At 39.3% G+C, this 25,292-nt stretch overlaps 3 protein-coding genes across 12 annotated transcripts in view; 1 reads left to right on the top strand and 2 right to left on the bottom strand.

Moving 5' to 3' along the window:
* Nucleotides 1-3,161, top strand: part of otofa (otoferlin a) — an 82,224-nt gene extending 79,063 nt beyond the window's left edge. For 4 of the 10 annotated variants that reach the window (XM_034143150.1, XM_034143149.1, XM_034143143.1 and 1 more), the window contains one exon: nt 2,848-3,161. In XM_034143150.1, the coding sequence (XP_033999041.1) occupies nt 2,848-3,034 (187 nt within the window). In that variant the 3' untranslated portion in view covers nt 3,035-3,161. Of the gene's footprint in view, nt 1-699; nt 1,297-2,847 lie in introns of those variants that run through there. The other 6 variants (XM_034143152.1, XM_034143145.1, XM_034143147.1 and 3 more) reach the window with 2 other exon arrangements.
* A 2-nt stretch (nt 3,162-3,163) lies between these two features.
* Nucleotides 3,164-10,311, bottom strand: drc1 (dynein regulatory complex subunit 1 homolog (Chlamydomonas)). Its single transcript, XM_034143153.1, has 16 exons — nt 10,164-10,311; nt 9,342-9,462; nt 8,089-8,216; nt 7,711-7,894; nt 7,367-7,504; nt 6,702-6,788; nt 6,486-6,608; nt 6,246-6,361; nt 5,928-6,062; nt 5,470-5,833; nt 4,906-4,995; nt 4,742-4,825; nt 4,496-4,638; nt 3,783-3,932; nt 3,557-3,653; nt 3,164-3,233 (listed from the first exon to the last, which is right to left on the bottom strand). The coding sequence occupies exons 1-16, from the start codon at nt 10,238-10,240 to the stop codon at nt 3,210-3,212; spliced, it is 2,061 nt and encodes a 686-aa protein (XP_033999044.1). The 5' UTR covers nt 10,241-10,311; the 3' UTR covers nt 3,164-3,209.
* A 7,107-nt stretch (nt 10,312-17,418) lies between these two features.
* ostm1 (osteoclastogenesis associated transmembrane protein 1) lies at nt 17,419-24,726 on the bottom strand (the record flags this gene model as incomplete). Its single annotated transcript, XM_034143274.1, has 6 exons — nt 17,419-18,448; nt 19,877-20,042; nt 20,633-20,743; nt 20,828-20,925; nt 21,603-21,717; nt 24,253-24,726. Coding segments are annotated over 6 exons (1,020 nt in total), but the record flags the coding sequence as incomplete, so codon positions are not given.
* Between the last annotated feature and the right edge of the window lie 566 nt (nt 24,727-25,292).

The following is a 25,292-nucleotide window of genomic DNA, read 5'->3' as shown; positions in this document are numbered from 1 at the left end:
AAAAAGGTAAAATGTCACTTGTTTTGCATCAATCTTGATACAGGGTACTTATTATATTTTATAGTTTGGATTCCTAAAGCTTTTAGTTTCCGATCCCATCATTCAAGGGTGGTTTTCACTATAAGTAATGTTTTTGAGGACGGACACTATAATTTACATTTTTTTACTATGTTCAATCTGAATTTACTTTAAAATAAAAAAAAATCTATATTGATTCTGACTTTTCTACATCCAACTCACAGGTTTATCATTGCTTTGAGAAAAAAGATTATTAATTTACTCCTTTTAGAAGTGAAGTTATAGTCATTTGTTCTGGGAATGTCATTTTCGAGCCTGAGGCCTGAAAAACAGGCTCGGGGCTCAACTGAAACAAACAGCAGTGTTTGTAGTTGTTGATCAATCATCCATCCATCCATATAATCAATATCTTCATTGTGTTTATGTTTTTATTGTATAGCTTTTACTCTGTGATGTGATCCTCTGACACATTGTTGATAGAAATGTGCGCATGCTGTGAAATAACTCATAAATGTAACGCAGCTTATTACCAACTAACGCCATCTTTCTCTCTCCCATACTTCATCCCATTTCTCTCCCTTTCTCCATCCACCATCACTCACCCTTCATTAACTCCTTCTTTCCACCACCTGCATGCCTTTCCTTCTTCATTAAAAAAAAACCTCCACCCCCTCCCTCTAGTCGCCCAGACACCACCTTCCTGTGGTTCCTGAGCCCGCTGAAAGCCATCCGCTACCTGGTGTGCAACCGCTACAAGTGGCTGATCATCAAGATGGTGCTGGCCCTGCTGCTGCTCATCATGCTGGGCCTCTTCCTCTACAGCATGCCGGGCTACCTGGTCAAGAAGCTGCTGGGGGCCTGAGGGGCTGCTGGGGGGGACGGGGGAGGTGGCCGGCTGGATACATGGACGGAGAGATGGGGGAGACGCAGAGGGCGGATGGAGAACCAGAAGGAGAGAACAAGAAGTCGCAGAGTGCTTATCACAAGTCATGTTTTCCTGCTCTCTGCTCCGTTGTGATTCAGCTCGCCACCTCCCACTTTCGCTCAGGCAGAAACCACCAAAATGACTCTTTCCCCGCTAATCATGAGAAAAAACTGTCTAATGCTTCATCAAAACTGCAGCAAGCCTAACAAATCTAATATCTGGACTCCATCCTTGAACTGACTAGAAAGCAATCATTTGCCACAAAGTGTAACCCATGATATTCTTTTCAAGCAATGTTACATGACAGCGAATGTTTATTTATCTTTTCATACAACCTTTATTTATTTATTTATTCATTAAATTCAATTTATTTTATATTTTTACACCTTTCTCTTTACTATAATATCCTTTATTATCTGTTTCTACACCAGCTTTCACTAATGAGTGCCCATATGAGTTATAGTTGTAGACAAACACATAAAACTTATAGATGCTTTTAACTACATGTATTCAATGTGTATTTGAGTCGGATGGATTAGAGCTAAGAGTTACCTTCTTTATTTTAACTACTATAGCTCTTGCAGTTTTTGCACACTTCAAGAATAATAATGAAGAAACACAAATAGATGTATATTTTCCTAATGAAATCTAATGAGACCTAGACCAATATGACTTCAAAATTAATAAAATAATTAATAAGTGTACAGGGTTTTAGTTCAGATGCAATGTTAAAATGTTAAATCTCTTGAAGCCAATCAGCCACGCCAGGCTTGAAACAAACAGTGTTTGCAAATAATTATCAAAAAAGAATACAAATGAATAATTTGAGAATATCTTTTGACTTAATCTGGTCCAAATGCAACAAACACTTCAAGGTCCTTACTGTTTTCTACAAAAATGTAGACCTATATGTCGATATGCATGCGTCATTGTGATAAGTGGCCGCAGAGGTCGTGTGTGTTGGCATGACTGTCTCTCCAGATCACAACCCTGCTCTCTTTCACATTACAGGTATATAATGTAGAGACGATTTCACGGGGACATTGTTAAAGTGCACTTGAGTGGAGCGGGGGGGGGGGGGGGGTCCGGGGTTGATTCTCTAAACTCGCGCTCCATATCAAATGGCGTTGTGTGCCGTGTGCGTTGCTCTTCTTCCAATTTGCCTGTGCCTGACTTGTGTTGCCGTCTCTGTTTGTAATTCTGTGTTTCATCAATCACAGAGTTACTGTTTGCACTACACTTGCCTGTTTTTACAATCAATTACTGTTTATATATGTGTGGAAGTGTGTGCAATGTTTGTCTCTCGGCAATTTGAAATAAACCGAATTCAATGGACAACGTGTTTGCAGTTGTTTAAGCAGCTATTTCAATGTTTTTGTATGGATAACAGAAGTCAAATTAAGAGAAGAAAACTCATAGTAGAGTATGACATACACATTTATTTTAAATGCTCATAGTATAGTATTTCAAAAAATATCATTAAAGAAAATATAGTACAGTATGCTTTAAAAATACTAAAAATATATAATATACTAAGTCATAGAAAAATATAAAAAAGTTTTTATTTTAACCTTTTTGGTTAGTTATTCAAAATGAATAAAATACAATTGAATTTGACATCTAAGTAGTATGACAAATAATTAAGTGAAATATGTGTGCATCTCTTTATAGTCTCTTACAGCGTTGACAAGTAAAATAAAAACATATTAAAGCAAATACTTCAGTAAAAGTTTTTTTTTTATGCACAAAAAAATACTTTATACAGTAACAACAGTAATTATAATGTGATACCTCTACCCCTGCATCAATCTTCCCTTCTTCCTCTAAGTGGAATATTCCTCAGCTGTCTTTGCATCGACGTAATGAATGATATGTGTGTGTATTGATGGAGTGTGTCTGTGCAGTCGTCCCAGCAGCAGCCTGTCCTGGCTGCTGTCCCCCCTGAGGACCCTCTGTCTGCTGGTCTGGAGGCTCTACAGGCTGCCCTGCCTGCTGCTGCTGGCCGCCCTGCTGGGGCTCCTCTTCCTCGCCCTCCTCCTCTTCTCCGTCCCCTCAGAGCTCAGCCACAAGCTCTTCAACAGCGCTGGATAAACGGCTGTAATGTACCATTCTGTTTACTCCTTGTGTCCCACATGAACTTCTGTGTGACTGCCTAATGTAGCAGTTAATTGGTTTTTTTTATCTAGCAGAGCGTAACAAATAAAAACTGCAAACACAATGTGACTTAATAGACGCTTTATTTTACAGAGTCCAATTTGAGTTTGGATTACATCTCCAGATCAGTGCTGACCTAACAGAGAATAAAAGAAGACAGATGGAGAATGTAAGAAAAGAAGAACATTCATTTCGGCCCTATCTCGTAAAAAAATGTGATTATTTACATTTATAGCGTTTATTTCTACACGTTAGATTTGCCAAAACCAAAGACATGTCATTCTCTACTCATTTGTGAAAAGAAAAGCAGAACATCTACATTTGCATTTTAGTTTCTAAATATAAAACATTCATATTAAAACTGTACATTTCCTGTCAAAAGAAATTACATGGAAGTACCTCAATAATAACACTAATAGAATATCTGGGTAATAAAAGTGTGATAGACAAAAACATTACTTTGAGAGTCTGCTGCAGCAATATCCTCAGCTCTCTGTTCTGCTGCTGCAGACTCTCATACTCAGGGACGAGCGCCGAGATCTCCGCCAGCACCGCCCTGCAAACACAGAAACAACAAGTTAGAGTTCAGATGGATGCTTGCTGTGCGTGTGTGTGTGTGTGTGTGTGTGTGTGTGTGTGTGTGCGTGTGTGTGTGTGTGTGTGTGTGTGAGAAGTTGTTACTCACTGGTACTGCCTCAGTTTGTTCTCCGCTGTGTCCCAGAGTTTCAGTTGATCCTCACAGATTACACTTCCCATACTCTGCCAGTAAGCTTCGTCCTCTGAAGAATCCCGCGCCGCTTCATAAACACTGTGATGCTGACGAGCCGAGCTCTCCCTAGGACCGCACAGGAACACTTCACATATTCACTGAGGAAGACCGATGTAGCTCATCATCCCATGTTTATATCTGACAGAAAGTCCTATTACTGGTTCAACCCTTGTTCTTCTCTAGGTACATGTTTGGCTTTTTTATGATGTGATTAAACACCTTCACATGTCTTACTGTAACCATGACTGTGTGACCTCGTATTGAGTTACATTGGCAAACAAGTGGCATTATGTGAACATACATTTAAATGGGTAAAATGTTGAAATATTGAGGTAATTTAAAACTATAATATTACAAAATATATATTTAGAAAGTATTTTTTTCCAACAGTTTTAAGAAAATCTATTTTTTCGTATGATTAATATTTGTTTTAAATGTTATATAATTTTTTTATGCATCAAAAATAATGTTCCTTATCATTGACATATCTCAAACTTCATACTCAGAATTCCCCATGGATTAGTTACATTTTTGTGGGAACAACAGTGCCGTTCTACAAACTAATCGGCATTTAAAAAGGGTAATAATTCCTAAAATGAAGTAATCATTTCATTTAGATGTGTTCTTACCTGGACCTCATGTGCTGCCGGAGGAAACTTTTCAGAGCAGGCACAACGTCATACGGATCGAGGTCAGAGGTCAGATGAGTCGTAGGCTCGGTCTCCTCTTCCTCTGCCTTGTTATTAGATTCCCCCGACCCATCACAAACATCCTGCGGGCAGAGAAGAATCATCAGTAAATACAGAAATGGTCTAATTACAATCCTCATTCAAGAGCATCCATCCACTAAACTCTTCATCCCTGTCCCTCCTCACCTCAGTCTGCTCCCTCTGCTGATGTCTGTACTTTAATAAGAAAGCAGCCAACTTGGGAATATCCTCCTCTTCAATGCCAATATACTAGAAGAGAAAATAACATGTCTTTTGATCAGTATTTGCTCCGTACGGTCCAACAGATTCATGACATCAGATGAACTCACAGAGAGGAGAGAGCCCAGCTTCACCACGGTCTGCTCCTCCTTCCCAAGGGGAATCAGCAGCTTCAGCAGTTTATCCTCCATCAGGAAGCCCTGAGACAGAAGGAAGGGGACATTTTGGTCGAAGATACTTGTCAGATAATGTCATAGACAAATAAATTCAACGATTATAGCAACCAAAACTTTTTTAAAACACTCATATTGGCCACTGAAAAATTGTAAACCTAACCTTCGATAGCCCAAAACTTCGAAAACACGTGTGTGCTTTCTTGCTGAGAGTTAGATGGTTAGGATTAAAATAAGTAAAACAGCGGACAGCCCAAGTCCGCAAAAATGTCCCAAATTGGGATTAATAAAGTATCTTATCTTATCTTTAAGTATCTCAGTGTATATGTGTTTTGCTCAAAGCGTGGTTGACAGTGGCTGAAATATCAAGCTTCAGCTTAGGGTGATCACAGATACATTTAGTTTTAGATATCATGGTTATTACTGTTCGTAAAGATATAAATATAGTTGTGATTGTACAAACGTCTTCCTGTATCAAACATAAATGAACTTGTCTCTCACCGCCTTGTCACACAGCAGCTCCATCACTCCCTTCAGTGTCTCCATGGGCAGCTTCTCTTCCTCTTCCTCTGCTCCGCTCTCGCTCTGCACCTCGCTCCCTTCAGTCTCTATCCCCTTCCTCCCTGAGGGGTCCATCCTCCTCTGACTGTCCTGTCCAGTGTGGAGCAGCTGAGGGAGCGCCTGGGGCTGGATGGGACCACAGAGCTCCATGAACCCCATGACGGGTCGCTCCCAGGCCACCCCAAGGTGCTGCTTGCAGATCTGCGAGTCGATGTCCAAAGCCCTCTCCACTAGTTGCTTCACCTCGGCATCAATCATTAGCCACATCTCCTCGAATTTCCTGCCATCGGCGACTGCAAAGTGCCTGGGTGAAGAGAAGGAGGGAACAGAAGAAGAAGACATGTTCAGCAGTACAGCATGTCTGTGTTACTTTCTATTGATGGGATGTTATGACTCACTTCAGTTGCTTCTGTATGCGCTCATACTGCTTTATTTTGTATTTGTAGTCCTCGGACAAATACCGGCTCTTCTTTGTAAACTCATCCCTCTGACTTTTATACTTATAGCTTAGGTTTGCCATCTGTTTCTTCATCCTGAAACGCAAAGAAAGCCAGAGAAAACGGAGAGTGAATTAAATAGAATTGTGTGTGTGGTGTGGTGCGTGTGTGTGTGTGTGTGTGTGTGTGTGTGTGTGTGTGTGTGTGTGTGTGTGTGCGTGCGTGCGTGCGTGCGTGCGTGCGTGCGTGCGTGCGTGCGTGCGTGTGTGTGTGTGTTACCTGCTGAGCCTAGTCTTTATGTTAGTCAGGCTGAACTTGCTTTCTGCTATCTCATGCCGTGTATGCGTTTTTGTAAACTTTGCAATCCTTAGTTGTTTACTCTCTCTTTCCAGAACCTGCAGACGCAAGAATGGAACAAGGAAAAATGTTGGGTTCATCTAGAGCACATCTTTTTATAAATAAAGTCCATAGCACAAAAGGCTTGATTCATATCATTAGCATCTTAATATGTGTGCACACCTGAAAGCTTGCATGTTGTTTTGTCTGGATGATGCTGTGCTTTCTCCATGTTTCAATCATCAGGTTGTGAATTATGTTTTCATACTCCTCCACTTTCACAGTCCTCTGCGTCAGCCTCTTCAACTAGACATCGTTTAGATATCATTAGATACAGAGTTAATATATGTGAGATATAGGATGTGAATTAAAATGAAAGAAGACTGAAGGTTTTCTGACCTCTTCCTCCCAAAGATCCTTCATGTGTTGATCCCACTCGATCTTGTCTTTTGTGAGTAAGATTTCACTTTCCTGTGTATAAACTCTCTTCAACAACACAAGTACAACCGTTAGAAGGAATCACAACAGAAAGGCTTAAAGTGGACCTATCATGCTATATTTAAATAATATATTGTAGGGCCATACCTATATAAGGCATATTTATACGTTTTCTTTTTCAAAATACCAAACAGATCATGCATTTTAGCCATGCCTCATTTTGCTCAATTTGACATTTTTTAGCTCTGTTTTTGCAAGGGCAGATTCTGTGAGAACAGCACCACCTACAGGCCTGGCATATGTACTACAGCGTCTCCAGCGCTTTCGAACGGCAATGGCCGTGGCTGTCTCCTCCTGATTGGTGGAGTTGGCCCAATAGCCGTAGTGCCACCGTCCTGACGTCAGGACAGTGTTCAAATCTGGATCAGTTTTTATCAGATCCGTTGCAGCCCCTTTTTTAGAGATTTGGGTATGGAGGAAAATAGAGAGGGTTGTGTTTTCTGACACTTGGTGAGTTCCCTGGAACACTGGGGACACATATTCATGTATAAAAGACGTACAAAAGTGCATTTTGCATGATAGGTCCCCTTTAAAGACGCTTGTTGACCCAGACTAGGCCCTTCTACCTCTATCTGGGTCAGCTCCTCCCTGTAGGCCTTTATCAGGGTTTTGATCTGGTCCTCCATCCTCTCCATCATCAGGTCCAGCTCCTCGGTCTGCTTCCTCAAGTCCTTCACATAGCGATCATCTCCAACTTTCAGCTCCTGAACACACAAAAAGTGATTGAATGTAGACAGACAGACAGACGGACAGACGGACAGACGGACAGACGGACAGACGGACAGACGGACAGACAGACAGACGGACAACAGACGGACGGACAGACGGACAGACAGACGGACAGACGGACAGACAGACGGACAGACAGACAGACGGACGGACAGACGGACAGACAGATGGATGGATTTACCTGTTGCAGGTCATTTATGAGTTTTTTCTTGTCTTCTATGAGAGCATCACATAACTGCTGCTGGTTGTTCAGGGCCTCTTGAAGCTCCTGAGGGATCGCTCTCTGCGTAGATAAAGACCACCCTCTAGTGATCTCCTCGAATATTTCCTGGCTGGATTTCAAGTCCTTCTCAAGTCGCTCCAATCTGGACCAAGAAAGACAAACATGGTGGCAAACAAGAGGAAAGTAAGACAAAAGGATAACATTGTAGGAGGAATGTAAAACGTTAAATTGCCCTTTTTATTTTTTAAAGTATGTATTCATTGAGGGAGGAGTGATGTTAGGACAAAGGTAATGTAGTGGTTAAAGAGGTAATGATGTATAAAATACAGAAACTACCTTAGTCTGCGAGCTTCCTCCAGCTCTGCCCGTCGCAGCGACTCTTTGGCGTCAGCTGCAGTTTGGATGTTGGTCACTAACGTCGTCAAATCTCTGTTCAGGTTGATCACCCTCTGAGGAAGGATCTGCTATCATAAGAGAGGACAGCGTCAAGAAATTGTACTCGGGTAAAATAGAAGCTCACTAAGATAACAATAGATAACCAGTAGCTATATTGGACTGATCCATAACTTCTAACCTCTTGCCCTTTTCGGTGGTCATGGAAAGGGCGGTGTTATGTCATGAATCAACAAAATTGCATATACGGTAAGTGAAGTGTGGACTGATTTGTGATTTCCTCCTCAAGGTAGAGCTGGATTATACCCTTTTATAATATCTTAAAATAATGTCTTATGTGTACTTACTATTATTACAGGGATTGAAAATCACCTCTAACGTTAAATGTAAATTAAACGTACACCAAAAACGTTTCTTTTTTTTGTAAGACAATTGGAAAAGGTGGCAAAGAGGGATGGTTATTGCAGCGCAGCATTGGACAACATCTTTACTTAAACAAAACTGTGTGGTTATAACATTTTAGCTGGGGACAGGATACAGCTGGACAGAGTGGTGCTCACTGCTACCAGAGTTATTGGATGATCTCCCACTCTAGGGGAATCTACACGGCTAGACTGCAGATTAGGGGACTTAAAGTCTTAAAGGACCACTCTCACCTGGTTTACAACTTGAATTTTCTTCCCTCTCACAAAAGACTTAGAAGAATCAACGTGCAGGTTCCAGACCAGCACATAATGATCCTGAAACGTATCTGCCTCCATTACTCTACAAACATAGGCAGGTAACTAGACAGGTTATTTAATTGTGCAATATGTTTTGAATGCACTTTATCTAGTGGGTCGTTTGGTGGTGCTGCTAATTTCCCTACAGGTTCTGGTGTTTTATCTTAGGTGCCCTATATGTTGGATTTAATTCGTTGTTTTACGCTCTCATATGTATTTAATCGGTAAGGATATTATCTAAATGTTTTATGGTTGTTTTTTTATTGTACTATAGGCTTCGGGAGTAAGTGGCTTTACTCGTTTGGTCTGTCTGGGTGAGCTAATTGAGACAAATTCCAACCAATCATGTTGATTTGTCAATAAAGTAATGAATCCTGAATAAACGAAAAGGTGATTTTTGATTGGTACATTGATCAAATACATGACTGTGGATGTAGAGGACATGAACACTGAAGGGTTGGACACTCAACAAACCTTTTCACTTCCCTCCTCCTCCTCCTCCTCATCCTCCTCATCCTCCTCTTGAGGCTGGATCTCATAGGGCTCCTCATCGACCTTCATATCAGGGTCTTCTTCATCCTCCTGTGTGGAGACCCTGTAGATGTACAGTAAGCAGTTGGATTCAAACTAAAACTAAGGACGATGAAACATAGATTTAAACTGCAGTGTTTCAAGAATATTTTTACTCATTTGTAATCAGGCTACCCTGCTATCCTTTGTATATTGGTTCAGGGACTCATTACAAATATAAGGATAGAACAAATAAGACCAAAGAAGTTAGTTTTACATTGGATATTCAACAGACTGTCTGAGTCAGAGGACGGTTAGCTCATGTCTGAGCCCTCACACCATTTTGTTATGACTGATATGAATTGATTGTACATAAATATTTGAATATAAGTTAATAGAATGATCTTTTAATAGAGCTTAATTTCTGTTTATTTCAACAGCTTCCAGGTCAAGTGACACAACATCAATGCAGATGTATAATGGGCATGCATGGAATATTTATTTTTTAATGAATTATATAGTCTACCTTCTATTTGTTATAAACATTTTAATGAAAAAAACAGCCGTTTTTCAATTGGAAACTCATTCATTTTTTTTGTAGCTTCCATGTCATGTCACGTGACCCATTGACTATAGTCTACTTCGTTGAAAAATAAAGTGTTCCTGTAGCCTAGACATACCATTGTATCTTATATGACAATATAATTATTGTTTAGCCACTTTGACTCGTCGTTAGGTTTTCTAAAAGACTTTTCACTGTGACTGCCCAGTTTACACAGAACTAACCCGCTCTTGGCGTCTTCATTCTCGAACATCTCAGACGGTTCATACGCCTCTTCTGGGTCCATATCACTGTCTTCCATGTCCACAGTATATTGTGTGAAAGTCCTGACAGATATGTTGGTTTCTGTCCTGATGAAGAAGCAGCAGGTCTGTGGCGCCGCGGTCTGTTTGGTAACGTTGCCTTGGCGACAGAGCGACCAGAATAAAGAGTGCTACCTTCAAGTGTCCTTCGTAATATTGAAACCTCAAAAGCAAAACTGTTAGAACTTCAGAGGCAGTCTGTTAATTTGAGTAAACATTTTATTCATAAGTGTAAATATTTGAAAGCTAAACCTCGTATGACCGGATGAAAAAAAAAGTTGAAACTTCAAGGTCGTGCAAAAAAACGACCAGTGTATATTTACATGGTATTCAGCATGTTTCTAAACATATATGTTGAAAATATAATTAAAAAGTCATATTATAGTTTTTCGAAAAAGATCATAGTATAGTGTATCAAAAATATCAAGGAAAAAATCATGGTAACATTTATTTTTGAAATATGAATGAAGTCATAGTAAAGTAGGTGAAAAAAAAATGAAATAGAATAGATCATACAAATATCAAGGAAAAAGAAATAGTAGAGTATGTGGAACAATATGACAAAAGTCATAGATAATATGTAGAAACACTTCATAGTATAGTATTTTGGATCAAATGAAACAGTCAAAGTAGCCTATATGTGAAAGCCTTTCTAAAAGTAATAGAATATTGTGTCAGAAAAAATGGAAAAGAAAGTCATTATGTTGAAAATGTAGATATACAATAGAGTTCTGTTTTCTCATGAAACAATTGGGACAGTTTTACTTACAGTTTTCAGAATATTGATACGTGTGTAGTTTAGCAGTTGTAGCAATGTTAGAGAGTAAAATACTGATCGTTGATATGATATTTGGCATGTTACTGCCATCTATTGGTAGCATCCGGTTTCTAAACTTCTGACTGGTCATTGTAATTTATAAACATCACGAAAAAACTGTCTGCAAGGCATCAGTATGGTCTGTTTTCTTAACAAACAAAAGAAAACGTTCTAGACAGCTCTAGACAGTTATTTGACACTCACTTTATTGGAAATATTCTATGATTGTCATTAAGGAAACACAAATTGGAAGGCATATTAACACAAGCATTTTTACAGGAGTAGTACATGACCTCTAAATACAGTCAGTTGAAAAAGTATTTTCTTAAAACTGATGTAACATTATCACGTATAACATTATCAAATGAGGTCTGCCATTCTACTCTCAAGACATGAAGCAAGTTTAAAATACTAGATAAGTCACGCATATAACCATCAAAAACTATCCTAAAAACATTATTCCAAGGACAATAAACTGCCTGCAAAAGTCACGATAGCTTATCTAGAAATAGAATCAGAATCAGAAGTCCTTTATTTGTCCCATAGGGAACATGTATTATGTACATCACCTTAAAAAAAGAAAATCACAATTACAATTACAAACCAACAGGTGCATTAAAGATCTACATGGTACGTGGGTAATAAATATGAATTTGCATGCAAAAAAATGGTCAATATTTGCATTAAACAGTCAACATTTATACATGTAATGTTCACTAAGAATCAGGCACAGTGACTTGATTATGAGGTGTACCGTGGTTGTAATATTCAAAGAAACCTGGAGGTGGCGGTACTGTCTTGTGATCCAAACTCAACTCAGGTTCCACAAACTATTATCCCCCAAACCTTTTATTTTTGACAAGATGTTTCAAACACATGCAGATTTCACTGCCATGTCTCAAGAACAGATATCCTGTCACGCACATGCACAACATCCACACTTTGTAAGCCACACACACTCTTCACACACACGATTAATGTCTTCTCAAGCTGATGGCAAGATGGGCACTCTCTGGTCGTCCACACAAACAAACCCACACATGGGTCAGATGTTCCTGCCCTGTGAAGTGCCCCCCTACCCCTCACCCCCCGGGCACCTCGCCGCTCCTTTGGCCTCAAGTGGCCTCAGTTGCTGCTGAGCCACAAGGGATGTAAGTCAGCCAGCAAAGGTTTCTGACATCTGATCCAGCATCTGTGATGTCACCAACAGCTGACTTGTCATAAGACCTTTGTGAAAGGGGGGGAAGTAAGAGATGAATGAGGAGAAGGCCTTATTTTCAACAGACCCTTAGCTGGAACTCTGAGTGCTTTTGCATCAAGCTGCCGAGATTACAAACTGAATGACTGCCATTAGAGAGTGATTCTATAATCTATTATAATACCATAAGCTAGGGATTGACAGACTTTGACCCCACTCGCAGGTGTATAATAAGCCCCATTCACTCTGCATATGCTCTGTGAGAGAGGGTGCATGTGTGTGTGTCTGCTAATTCCTACCCCCAGGGGCATATGTTTACTCCTTCTTCAACAAAGCATCATATTCATTGCACAGGGGTTGAGAGGTGCATAATCTAAGCCTGACCTTCAGCCAGTTAACTAACTGACAGCTTATAGTGGTGGTGGGGAGGGCTTGCGTAACAACTTAAGTCCTGACTAACAGTTTCTTAATATTGCACTAACGAAGGAGACATGCAATGATTTGTATCATGGGATGCACTGAGGAGAATGAAGCAGAGTGGAGGATAGCAGAGAATACAGAGGCATTTAGTCTAGAGGAGGCTGTGACCTTGTCAAAGAACAAAAAACAGTCATTTGACAAGAATTAGATTTAATAAATCGAAGAGGAAAGACCAAATTCAGAAACAACACAAAGAGCATCCTCTTACTCTTCTTTCAAATATGACATGTGTACTGGCCTTGTCTCAAGGTAACCTGGCAAAGAGAAGTACTGCATGTTTTTGCCATCTGCTGGAGCTTCTTTTTTGCAAACAGTTTATTTTCCATCGTAACCATGTTGGCTGTAAATGTTAAGCTGCACGATTTGTACCTTTTAAATGAGGAGAAAGAGTGAGGGAAACATTATGCAGAAGAAGAGGATATTACAGGAAAAAATAATCAAATGTATTATGTGTTCATAATGTTGTAAATGAAATAAACTCAAGGGTCTTTGTTGCCAGTCTCTTATTGTTTTTTCATTCTTATAAGACAGGGTCTGAGGTTTCATCATTTATCCACTCAACAATCCTCAGTTCAGCCGTCATGCTTCAACATGTTATATATTACATTACATTACATTACATTATATTACATTACATTACATTGCATTGCATTACATTACATTACATTACATTACATTACATTTAGCTGATGCTTTTATCCAAAGCGACTTACAATAAGTGCATTCGACCAGGAAGATACAAACTTTAAGAAAACAGAATCATATAAGTACATCAGGTTTCATAGAGCCAAAACATGTTAAGTGCTACTCAACTAGCTTTAGATAAGATATATATCCTTTATCTTTACCTGGTTGAATAAAGGATATATATAACATGCCTGCTTTATTCCTCCTCAGCTTTACAGAAGTCAACTAACGTTCACACATTACCGAGAGCAAGACAAAGAATGAAGAGTTGCACAATTTAAAGCCTGGATTTATCAAAATGAGAGCAATCAAGCGATGTGTTTTGCAATTTGGTAAAAAAGCGTGTCGAAGAATTAATCGTTAGGTACAAAATACAAAGATTTTAACTAAAATGTGATCAATCTGAGAAGTTCTTAGTAGATGATCCCTTAATAGAAAATATAATGAATAAAAAGCTACATTTATTAAAACTGTAATTTAGATTTGTACAAGTCTGTAAGATAAAATAAAGTGTGCATTTACAACCAAATCACAGTGGCGATGTACTTCCCTGAGCACTGATGTCCTAAAGGCTATATTGTTGTAATTCGGACTATTGCATAAAAATGACAGGCTTTTTTCAGAATCAGAATTAAAGATTCAAATCTATGAATCAACCATATTGAATTGATATGAATTAACGTCCAGAATCCTTTATTTTGTGAGTGTGTACAAACCTTAGTATCTAAAAGTCAATATATATTCTGTTTTTTGATCTTATCCTTATCTTACAGAAACCTCAGCACAGGGGGCGAGAGCATGCAGGCAGTCCAGATCAGGATGCGAGTCAGTTTACATAAATCAAATTCATTTCTTCCGTATAAACTGTAACACTTACAGAGATTTATTATTCTCACAGTCATTGTTTCTTATCAAAGCTCTTTGTGGGTGGATTAGGTGTACAATAATTATGCAGGCATTAGGCCGTGATTACTGGTGGATTTTGTTTTGTTTTTTGCCAGAGTTCAGTCAGTTTAGTGAAAGGGTAAAACAGCTGCCTTTGCATTGTATCAGAAACTGTGGAAGAAAAAAAGCACAATTCTTAAGCACTTGAAAAGAAACATGTTCTTCTTGCAGCTCACTAAAAGATCCTTGTCTCTCTCTATGAAGGAAAAAGATAAGAACATTAAGCTGGTTAGAACGCAAACATCCAGAGAAATACTGTCATTTTGTGACATGTGAGGCTAACAATTCAATAGATGATAGATCAAAATCCAGAGTACGACTAAAACATTCTCATGAGGCACTTCACATCGCCAACCTGTTGCTCATCTTTGCAGTCGGCAGGAGAACATTTAAAGAAATGCATGGATTGAAATGTGTTCATTTGTTTCATAGGACTAAATTATCTGCATACACGTCAGTCAGCTGCCTGTCCGCTAATGCCATACTGTGAGCCAACGTCATTCTTCATTAGGGTGAAGATAGGTTAATACATGGAGTGATGAGAGGTTAATACATGGATCTAAGTGAGAGTGAAAATAACAATTTACTCAAGAACAATCACAGTTTGAAGGTACCTGAAATCTACATGATGATACTCTATACTTCTGCAGAGGGAAAATGTGTACTCTTTTTCTTTTCATCATCTCACACATAAAAGTGTATAATATTTGTACTTGTTGGATATTGACACTTTTACTAATAAAGTATCTTAATACTTTCTCCAGCACTGACCTGAAATGTAGTGAAGTATTCAAAATGAAAAAGTACTCTGTTTTAAGGTGATTGTGTTATTTCTGCTCTCCACAAAAACAATAAATTGCCCTGTTAAAGCTACTAAACGTCCATATACAAATGGTCAGTAATTGCTCAATCTTAATCTGAATAAACAAATATTCCTTATTTCTAACCATTAACTTGTAGTCAAAATATGTCTCCCACATCTATATTAAAGTTTCCACATCATATAGTGTCAAACTCTTCACATAACCAAACAAAGACCAATCTAATATAATGTTGGTCACAAAAAGCTAACTGGTGTTGGGGATCAAATAAGCTCCATCTACATTATTAAATCTGTGGATCTGTAATGATAATCCAATAATACAGTAGCCTAATAATGCAGACTGAATGGAGCCATTCTCAATAAGAACCATTTACATTTTGTAGGTTAACATGTTCAGTCACTACATAAGGACTCGCTTTTACTTGGGTTATGGTATTTTTAGATGGTGACATTACTACTCTGACTGTAAATGGCTGAATCACGGGGGGGGGGGGGGGGGGGGGGGGGGGGGGCTGCAGCTTTTCCATCCGTTCTGCTGTTCACGTGGCGGGGTGCGCTCCATTTCTCCGGGAGGTTTTCCTGACTTTCAGCCCCGCTTAAGGTCCCGGTGAGCTCGAGGGAAAGCAGCGAGGCTTATCGGGAATCAAAGCTGTCATTCTGGAGCTCCGGGTCCCTCAACACTTCACCAGAGGTATAGGAGAAGTACTCAGATATGGTACTTGAGTAAAAGTAGAAGTACCAGAGTGAAGGAATACTCTGTTACAGTAAAAATCCTGCATTCCAAATGTTCCTCAAGTAAAAGTAGAAAAGTATTAGCATTACAATATAGTTAAAGTACCAAAAGTGAAAGTACTTATTATGCTAATAAGCCCATTTCCGAATAATATATATTGTATGTTTTGATCATAATTATTGATGCATTTAAGGGTTCATCAAAGGTGCAGATGTTATCTACTTTGAATTGCCTTGAAAGGTGCTATATAAATAAACTTACCTTACTTTGTATTCTGCAAGGTAGCTTGTGAATTTACTCTAGGTCATATTTAAGTGTTGATTATATTTAACAACATTAAACAAAATCTGTAAAGTAACTAAAGGTACAAAGTAAATGTAACGACGTAAAAGTACACGATTTACCTCTGAATTAGAAGTACAACAATGGAAATACACAAGTACAGTATTTCAAAACATTGAACTTAAAGACAGTACTTGAGTAAATGTACTGAGTTACTTCCCACCTCTGCACCTCGCTGTGTGTTTGTAGCATCAGGATCATATGACTGGGCATATCCTAAGGCTCTTAGACCTGCTGATGGGCCGCACTCCACAAGACCAAAAAGCCAAAGGAGTTTAACGGATGTGTTGCTGCGATTATTCGGCCAAGTATCTTTATCCCACATCTAGATTAGCTGCTAATGATGGAGGAAAAGCCGCGTTGCAAGAAACACAAGGCCCTGTAACCTGAGAACAAGGGTCATTACTGTGTGAAGAAACAGATTTAGCCACAATACAACATGGGCTCATTAGAAGTAAAAGAATTGCAGTCACTGTTATGTGTTTACCAAAACAACAAAATAAAGCACAGGTTCAAGATCTGCATTCAATTAGAGGTCATTTTGGTCAAAATAAGTTTAAATATTCAAAGTAAAGCTACTCATTTTGAAGATATTAAAGGTGGGGTAGGTAAGTTTGAGAAACCGGCTCGAGATACACTTTTTGTTATATTCCATGGAATGCTCTTAACATCCCGATAGCAATGAATATCTTAAGTGCTTTGACAAAAAATCCATTAAAAAATGTAATCTGTGGAAGCCGTGGCGCTGTAAAAAGCACGACCAATCATTTTAGTCGGCCCGGCTAAAATAACTGGATGGCCTACCTGCCTGTCAGCCTTCCATCGGGGCACAAACTTATCTCGTGCCCTCATTGGTCATGTGCGCGTTCGTGTGTGTTGGAGGAGGGGCTCTATAAGGAAGTGGCAGATTTTCTCCAGTTGTGTATTTTCAAATTCTAGCGATCTCGAGCCGGTTTCTCAAACTTACCTACCCTACCTTTAATGTTAATTAATTACCTTTAAAGTTGTTTAAAATGTACATTTTGAGGTAATAATGTGCCTCAGTATTGTCCACCAGTAAATAAGGTCACTTACTACAACTCAGATTAAACTAAATGATCATCAGCATAAAACTGTCCGTGGTTAAATCACAGCACATCATTTTGCAGGTTGTCTCTGACGTGAAAGTATTTATTCAGGCTTATGCATTACAAATGAAAGTTTACATTACTTCAAAGCAAATGCATTTTTTACTGATTCCATAAATGAGAGTTCACCGTCATGAGCGGTCAGAAACCTCTTAACAAATTAAGTTAAACATCAGTGGGAAACGACAACAAAGCACATTAAAAGCTTTATGCAACCAAAAAGAAAAACAGTGACTGGAAACCAGGTAACATCACAGTGTGGTCCTCTGGAGTGCTCTTACATTATGTGTGTTAGGTCTCTATTTACTCCCACCCCACTGATGTGCACCCCCCCTTCTTACAGCAGATACATGTCACCACTAATGGACATCAAGTGCTTCCTTTTTTGCTGCTCACTTCTGGACATACATTAGAGACAGAAACCCCATTTCTCAACCCTTAAATAGTGCGCATATTTCCTGGTAGCTCGCTTGAACACACACACGCACACACACACACGCACACACACACTGCATTCAAGCCGCTCACTCTTTTTAGTGACAGCTGTGTCTCTCGCTGCAGGATGTGCTTCAAAACGTGAAGACTGTTTGAAAGAAAGGAGAGGATCTGTGCAGCAACATTAACCACCACCTAATTAGGAGTGTATAAAAGGTATTCATACACTTGGATTTAAACACAGAGCCTGCATAATAAAAAGGTATACAATTTCAATTCTGCATTTACTTCACTTTGAGAAGAATATTTTAACGGTATAAAAGCAAATGTTCAAAGTGCTCAAAGCATTTTACTTTCACTTTAATTATGCAGATCCTTGAAGTCCTCTGAATACTGATGGGTATCACAGCCTCTTGTGAAAACAAACAAACAAACGGGGAATGCTGTTGTCGAGTCCTCTACATTCAAACCTCAGTTTCAAGACGGAAAGGAGTCAAATCTTCTCCCAGGATGTTACTTCTGATAAAAGAGTGCTGTCCTTCCTTTTATTCACCCGTCTCCTCTTCAGCTCAGTTTGTCCTGAATGTTCATCAGAGTGTTGTATGACCTCGCCCGTTTGGCTGTGAAGACACAAAACTTAAATTAATCCAACAACCAAAGTACCATTTTAGGAGTTAAACAACTTTTGCTGTCGTATGTTGTGTTATTCTAGAAATTAAAAGTAAAATAGTCATTATTATTATTATTATTATTATTATTATAGACAAGTCAAAATGGTCATTATAAATGCACAACCTGAAGGAGATAATGAAGATGATACGACCACAGACAAATCCATGGTCCTCATGCAACCTTGTTACAAACATTGTCACTTTGTATTCATACATCTAAACATAACTCATCATTTGCCAAATAAAACAAACGGTTTTGCTCAGTTTTTTTTGCACATTTCATTCAAATAAATTGTCAACAAAGAGTAAAAAGAAGAATTCCACACCACAGGGCTTTGAGACTTGCTTTTGACAAAAAGAAGACGAAAGCAAGTTAATATTAATTTTGCTCTCGGATTAGTCTAATGCAAGGTTTCACAAAAGAGCATCAACCTGCATAAAGACCCTGAGAAAACCCCACTTGTGAGCCATAATAATTATGATAAGATTAACAGAATATCAATATCGTATTACGTTTATTTGAGTTTAGTATCTCTAGTTCACCTCTTTCTGAAACACATTTCAAAGCTAAATAGATTGGGATTCTGAAATATAATGCCCAAGACAAAAAAAGTGTATTTCCTGCTGCAAGAGAAAGGCAGATTCCCAAAGCGAGGTTCAGGGACCCCCAGGGGGCCCCGGCAAACTGCCAGGGGGGTGGGAAATGTTTTCATTAATTAATTTGTAATCATCATGAGCTTATACATTCATCTTTTTCAATAATGGACAGAAAAAAGTATAGAAGTTCATGGATGTGTTTTTTAATAACAACATTTCACTATTGGACTGCAAATATGTTTTATTCATGTCTCTTGTCTTTCTTATTCAATTCCCTCTGAACATTTCGAACCTGTGCTGTAGATGACTCTGGTCTGAAACACTAAGAAATGTTATTAAAAATTCAAACTCAGTTCTCTTAAATCACTAGATCTTGCTACTTAAGAAGAAATGTGTTCTTAAGAGTCGTTCTTGAATGATGCCCAATGTGTCCTTGACCGTCAGAGCCCCCCCCCCCCCCCCCCCCCCCCCCCTCATCAAAAAAAGTTCCCACCCTCCCCAATCTGGGTAAACGACCTCTGATCCTTCAAGGCAACCATCATCCAGCAGCACACACAACAATAGATCGTCCAACCACGTCTATGATCCAGAGGTTTGCAGGAGGCAACCCCACCATGCTTTAGAACAACCTAGAACACCCCCCCCCCCCCCCCATCCCCACAAAACCCCAATATCACAGTCAGTCAGCCCCCTCCTCCCTCCACAAAAACCCCAAACCCCTCAAAACGCCGTCGAAAAATCTCTCCGTGTGACAATGGGCGAATTAAGCTGGTTACTCACGGTGTATGAGCTTGCGTTTCTTTTGTTCCGAGTGAAGGAAGCTGCTCAAGTAGAAGATGATGGGCAGAAAGAGCATGAAGCTGGACACGGCGATGACAGGCACCGTCTCCTCGCGGGGGAACGAACAATTGTACTCCTTACTCCACAGTTTGCGAGTCACATTCATCTGAAACGAGGCAAGGTGCCAAACTCAACATAGACTTCAGCTGAGCACAATTATAGGACAGTGTTAATACGACCCTGTTGATTTCCTGTGCTCAAATGTTCACCGCATTCAGGGGTGTGACAATATCTTGCTCTGATGACACTGAGGGAGAGGTAACAGGAGCATTAATCCGAACAAGCATCCTTTTCTCGTTTTTTATACGATTATTTTTGCCTTTTTCCACTTCTGGTTATGGTCCTGAATCACAGATCCATTTGCAAATGTTCTGCTTTTTTTCACACCATGATACAAGTTTATTTGATCAATGCCCTGAAATACAAAGGAGATATTTTAAGGCAAAACTAAAAAAGCATCTCATTTCATAACCAAGGCTTTTAAAATACTTTCGGAATTTGTTGTTTCCTCCATTTTCAATAAAATGTTACTAGGTTTAGGCTTGACAAACATATCCAGAATAGATTACCCTGGCACCAGCTGAAGGTTAGTAAAGACCCCTTTAATGGTCCTTTAGTGCTGACAAATTCCTGTAGGGGGCGCAGCTTTCTCTCTTCCAAACGATATGGACTTCTTTAAATGCCTGACATACATACCACATCCTCTATGTCAATACACATGATTTTGTTGGTCTCCATTCGGCTGTACAGCTCATTCACGCCTCGGTAGGTGTCCTTACAGCTTTTGCACAGCTCTGTGTGATTCCCCTGTGAAGAACAGACATCATAAATAACATCGGAACAGAAACTCACGATGGACACACAGATTTCATCCACTTATATATGGCGTACCTCTTTGTATTTCTCAAAGCAGGTGAGAGTTTGGTTGACGGAGCTCATGAAGTACAGCGTGTCGTTGGTGAGGCTGTGGAATCCTTTAGTGACACAGTCTGCACAACAGGAAGAAAAAACAAGCCCTTTTTTTTCCAAGCTCTGAACCAGGTTTTATAAAAATACAAAAGATGTTTGGAAAAAATAAAAGATTCCATATGGGGATCCTAAAGTTTTACCTTCTTATTTGTCAACAGTTATTGCATTTTAGTTGCGTTTCATAGTAAACTGAATTTTTTTCTTCTAAGGACGAGCCTTTTGATGGGTTAACCATGCGCTTTAGGACATATATCGCACATTATTTTACTTTCTTCTGCCATTTTTTAAACCTAAAGACAAAATAAATAATTCATTGATCAACAGTCAGTCATCACATAATGGTCCTTAATGTAAAACAACATGCATATTGAATCCTACTGACAGAAAACAGTGTGGAGATCTACCAAATCTGATTCAATTATCCAGCTTCCATTGGTCTCTCCAATAAAAAGCGAGTCACATGTTTGATCTCTGGATGCAACATCCAGTGTGACCACAGTCCGCTTTAATTAAAGCACGCTAAGAAAAACACCAACTGAACCCGGCCTCTACTTGACCCCGCACTCTGACCTCTGTGGTCAAATGCATCGCCATATGTGTGAATCAGAAGTTCAAACGTAGGCACATGTTCACATTTACACAAGTCCAACCCCAACATTTCAGACATGTCCAGTTTAAATCCACGCAGAATACCTACTGGCACAGTCTGATTTGACCCAGATGTCTTTCAGGTTGTTGTAGAGCAGATAAACCAGCATCAGGCGATCGTTGCGCAGAATGCTGTCCCTGCAGCTCTCCTTGCCAGGAACCACCTGAGGACACAGACACACTGCATCATTCAATGATCTGTACAGGGAGGAAGAACCATTGGATTTTATCACCAAGAACCCCTCGCATTAAAGGTCCCATGTCATGGCCATTTCTACTGATCATAATTCCATTGTTGAGGTCTACTAGAATAGATTTATATTGTGCAATTTTCCAAAATCGCATTGGTTTCTCATACAGCATCTCTGTATAGTATGTGTATTCTCTCTCTGTCCTAAACGGCTTGTTGGAGCTCCTGCCCCCCCCTCCAACTGAGCCCAGTGGCCGTCTGTGAGACAGCGAGACACAGCGAAAACCCAGCCCGAACACACACACAGCCTGGCTGGGAGTTTGTGTGTGTGCTCACACACCGACTCACAGCCTCGCCGCGTCCCGCCGTCTCAGGGAGGAGAAATCGGCGGAGCTGCAGCTGAGAAAAGATTGAGTGAGAGAGTGTGTGTGTGTGTGTGTGTGTGTGTGTGTGTGTGTGTGTGTGTGTGTGTGTGTGTGTGTGTGTGTGTGAGGAAGTCCGTGGATTGGTCAATTTGGACCAATCCACGGACTTAACGTAACGTCTCCACGGACGTAAAGTAACGGCTCCACGGATTGGTCCATTTGGTCCATTTGGACCAATGGGTCCATTTGGGTATGGATTGGTCCATTTGGACCAATGGGTCCATTTGGGTATGGATTGGTCCATTTGGTCCATTTGGACCAATGGGTCCATTTGGGTATGGATTGGTCCATTTGGTCCATTTGGACCAATGGGTCCATTTGGGTATGGGCACGTCACTGTACCCAGGAAGAAAAAGAGAAATCTCCAACGAGGCGTTCTGGGGCAGCATAGACAGGTATTTTCTGTGTTAGAGTTTTACTCGCTACAGGGTGTACTTTGAAGGTTTGTGACTCTGCAGACCGTTTACATGCAGAAAAACCTTCATAACACACAAGAGGACGGGTAACAACCGGAAAAGCATGACATGGGACCTTTAAGTGAATCATCGTAAATGTATAATATTGGGATCATCATGAGTTTCCTGACCTAAAAAACCTGCCTAGCACGTAGAGTAAAGTAAAAAAAATGAGCCCAATTTTAAAAGTCAGTAACAACTTGCAAAATGTTGCTTTTATTAAAAATGTATTCATTTATTTATGCCAGGGCCCCTTTACAATGTATGTTGACAGTTCAGTGCTGTTTAAAGAGTTTTAAGTATAATTGAATGATTTTCATAATATTACTGCAAATCCCAGTAACTTTTTGTAGGATAATCGGGACAGAAAATGTTCATATTCAAGTGGAATGTAACTAATTACATTTTCTCAAGTCCTGTATTTAGGTAGAGTTTTAGGCGCATACTCTTCCCAAAAAATATTGTATTATTTACTCAAATTATTTTTGTTTACACTGTGTTACTTTTAAAAACATGATATGATTATATGATACGATGCAGCAGCAGTACTCAACTACTTAATTTCCCAGTAGTATACAAAGTATCACGTACAAATAACAACTGAATACTGCAATAATCTATAATAATTTAACACTTTGTAAGGAGCCGTTCTGCATAAATACATTACCTTAAATATGTTTTTGATAATACTTATGTACTTCATTTTTAGTAACAATCAAAGTTCAGGATATTTACTTGTAATGGAGTGTTCGGTAGATCGATAGAAGTACCAGAGTTTAGGAATAAGTAAAGTTAAAGTCCTGCAATCAAAATCCTCAAGTAAAAGAAAAGTATTGGCATCAAAAGGAACTTAAAGTACCAAAAGTAAAAGTACTCATTATGTAGACTGGCCCATTTCAGAATAATATATATTATATGTTTTGATTAAAATGATTGATGCATTAAAGGGAGCACAGGTTCAAACCCCATTGCAGTCAGCATGTCGTTGTGTCCCTGAGCAAGACACTTCACCCCAAATTGCTACTGTGGGGATTGCCCACAGTATTGAGTATGCAAGTCGCTTTAGATAAAAGCGTCTAACAAGTGACATGTAATGTAATGTAAAGGTGCAGTTAGTTTTAATGACTATGTATACTGAAGGGTAGCTTGTGAATTTACTCCAGGTGTAACTAAAGTCTCATTTAACTGTTGATTATATTTCACATCCAAATCTGCAAAGTAACTAAAGGTATTAAATAAATGTAGTGGAGTAATAGTACAGTCTTTACCTCTGAATTGTAGTGGGTAGAAATAAGTACTTAAGTACAGTACTTGAGTAAATTTACTTTCTATGTAATGTAAATGAATGAATACTCCTTCCACCACATATAACATCCAGGTTAAGATTGTATTCCTGATAAAAGCAAATAAAATGTTTTTCTCAGTTTTCTATTGATAGCAAGTGAAGCAGATGAACTGGTGTTTCCTCTAATTTGACACCACCAGTCAGACACATCACAAGACTCGTGACTCAACTGCGCACACACACACACACACACACACACACCAGTCCTGCTGTCCTCTTTGTGCAGGCAGACAGTTTACTGAAATCTAAAACACAGAAAAATGACATTGCGTCTGAGCACACACCTGGTCTGATGAGATTTCCAGGTAGATCTCCGTGAGGCTGCCATAGCTGGAGTAACAGTTCTGGCAGACTTTCACAGGCCGGGCCGAGTTCACGGAGCAGTTCACATAGGTGACGTACTTCTGCCCGAAGGTGTGCAGCAGCTTGCTGCAGTATGCAGAGATCTCCTCGTCTTCTGGGAAGGAGTACAGCAGGTTCAGGGAGAAAATAGAGTCGACATCCGGCTTCCTAAACACAGGCGAGTTCACCAAAACAACAGCAGGAGCAGGACTGTAAGGCGAGCTTTGTGTCAGTGTGTCCGCTGAATCTGAAGCAGTGACGTTTACACCATCACCAGACACGAGAGCGTAAATATGAAGTACTAAAATAAGCAAAAGGAACCGTTTTTGTGAATAGACATGATCGAAAACAAGGATTAAAGCATCTGTTCCTCTTCTTGCTCTACACACAACACATGATTTCCTGGTTTTCTCCCAACGTGATCATGTGACACTGACTGCCTGTAATCTCGCGAGAGTACATCGCAGACTCAGATCAGTACTATAACTTCTCATCATAAACCGTTCATTGTTATTCTGATACTCATATACATGTAGGCTACTACTACAGATCAAACATTATGAAATGTGACAGTATGAAATATATGTTTTAAAGTGTATACTATAACACAATAAATATGACTTTTTGACTGGGAAACAAAACAGTGGGACTAATTTAGTAAAACTTCTAGTGGTAAATAATATGAAAATTACAATGATTATCATAATATTTAATTTTTTTACAAATGTTTTTAAATTATTACTATTTATAAAAAACAAATGAATGATCGTAGTATTATAATAAGTATAATAATTATTTAAACTACATTAATGCCTATACAGTATAGGAGTCATAGGCCTATTTTATAAAAAGATCAATGGAATAATCCATACATTTTGATATCTATCCATCTATCTATCTATCTATCTATCTATCTATCCTATTTCAAGTAAAACGCTATTTCCATTGTTCATTGCCCACAGTTGTTGTAAGGGGGAGTGTG

Source organism: Trematomus bernacchii, unplaced genomic scaffold (genome assembly GCF_902827165.1).
Source record: "Trematomus bernacchii unplaced genomic scaffold, fTreBer1.1, whole genome shotgun sequence".
NCBI lineage: Eukaryota > Metazoa > Chordata > Actinopteri > Perciformes > Nototheniidae > Trematomus > Trematomus bernacchii.
The sequence above is the reverse complement of the archived record's forward strand: the minus strand, read 5'-3'. Positions and strand labels throughout refer to the sequence as shown.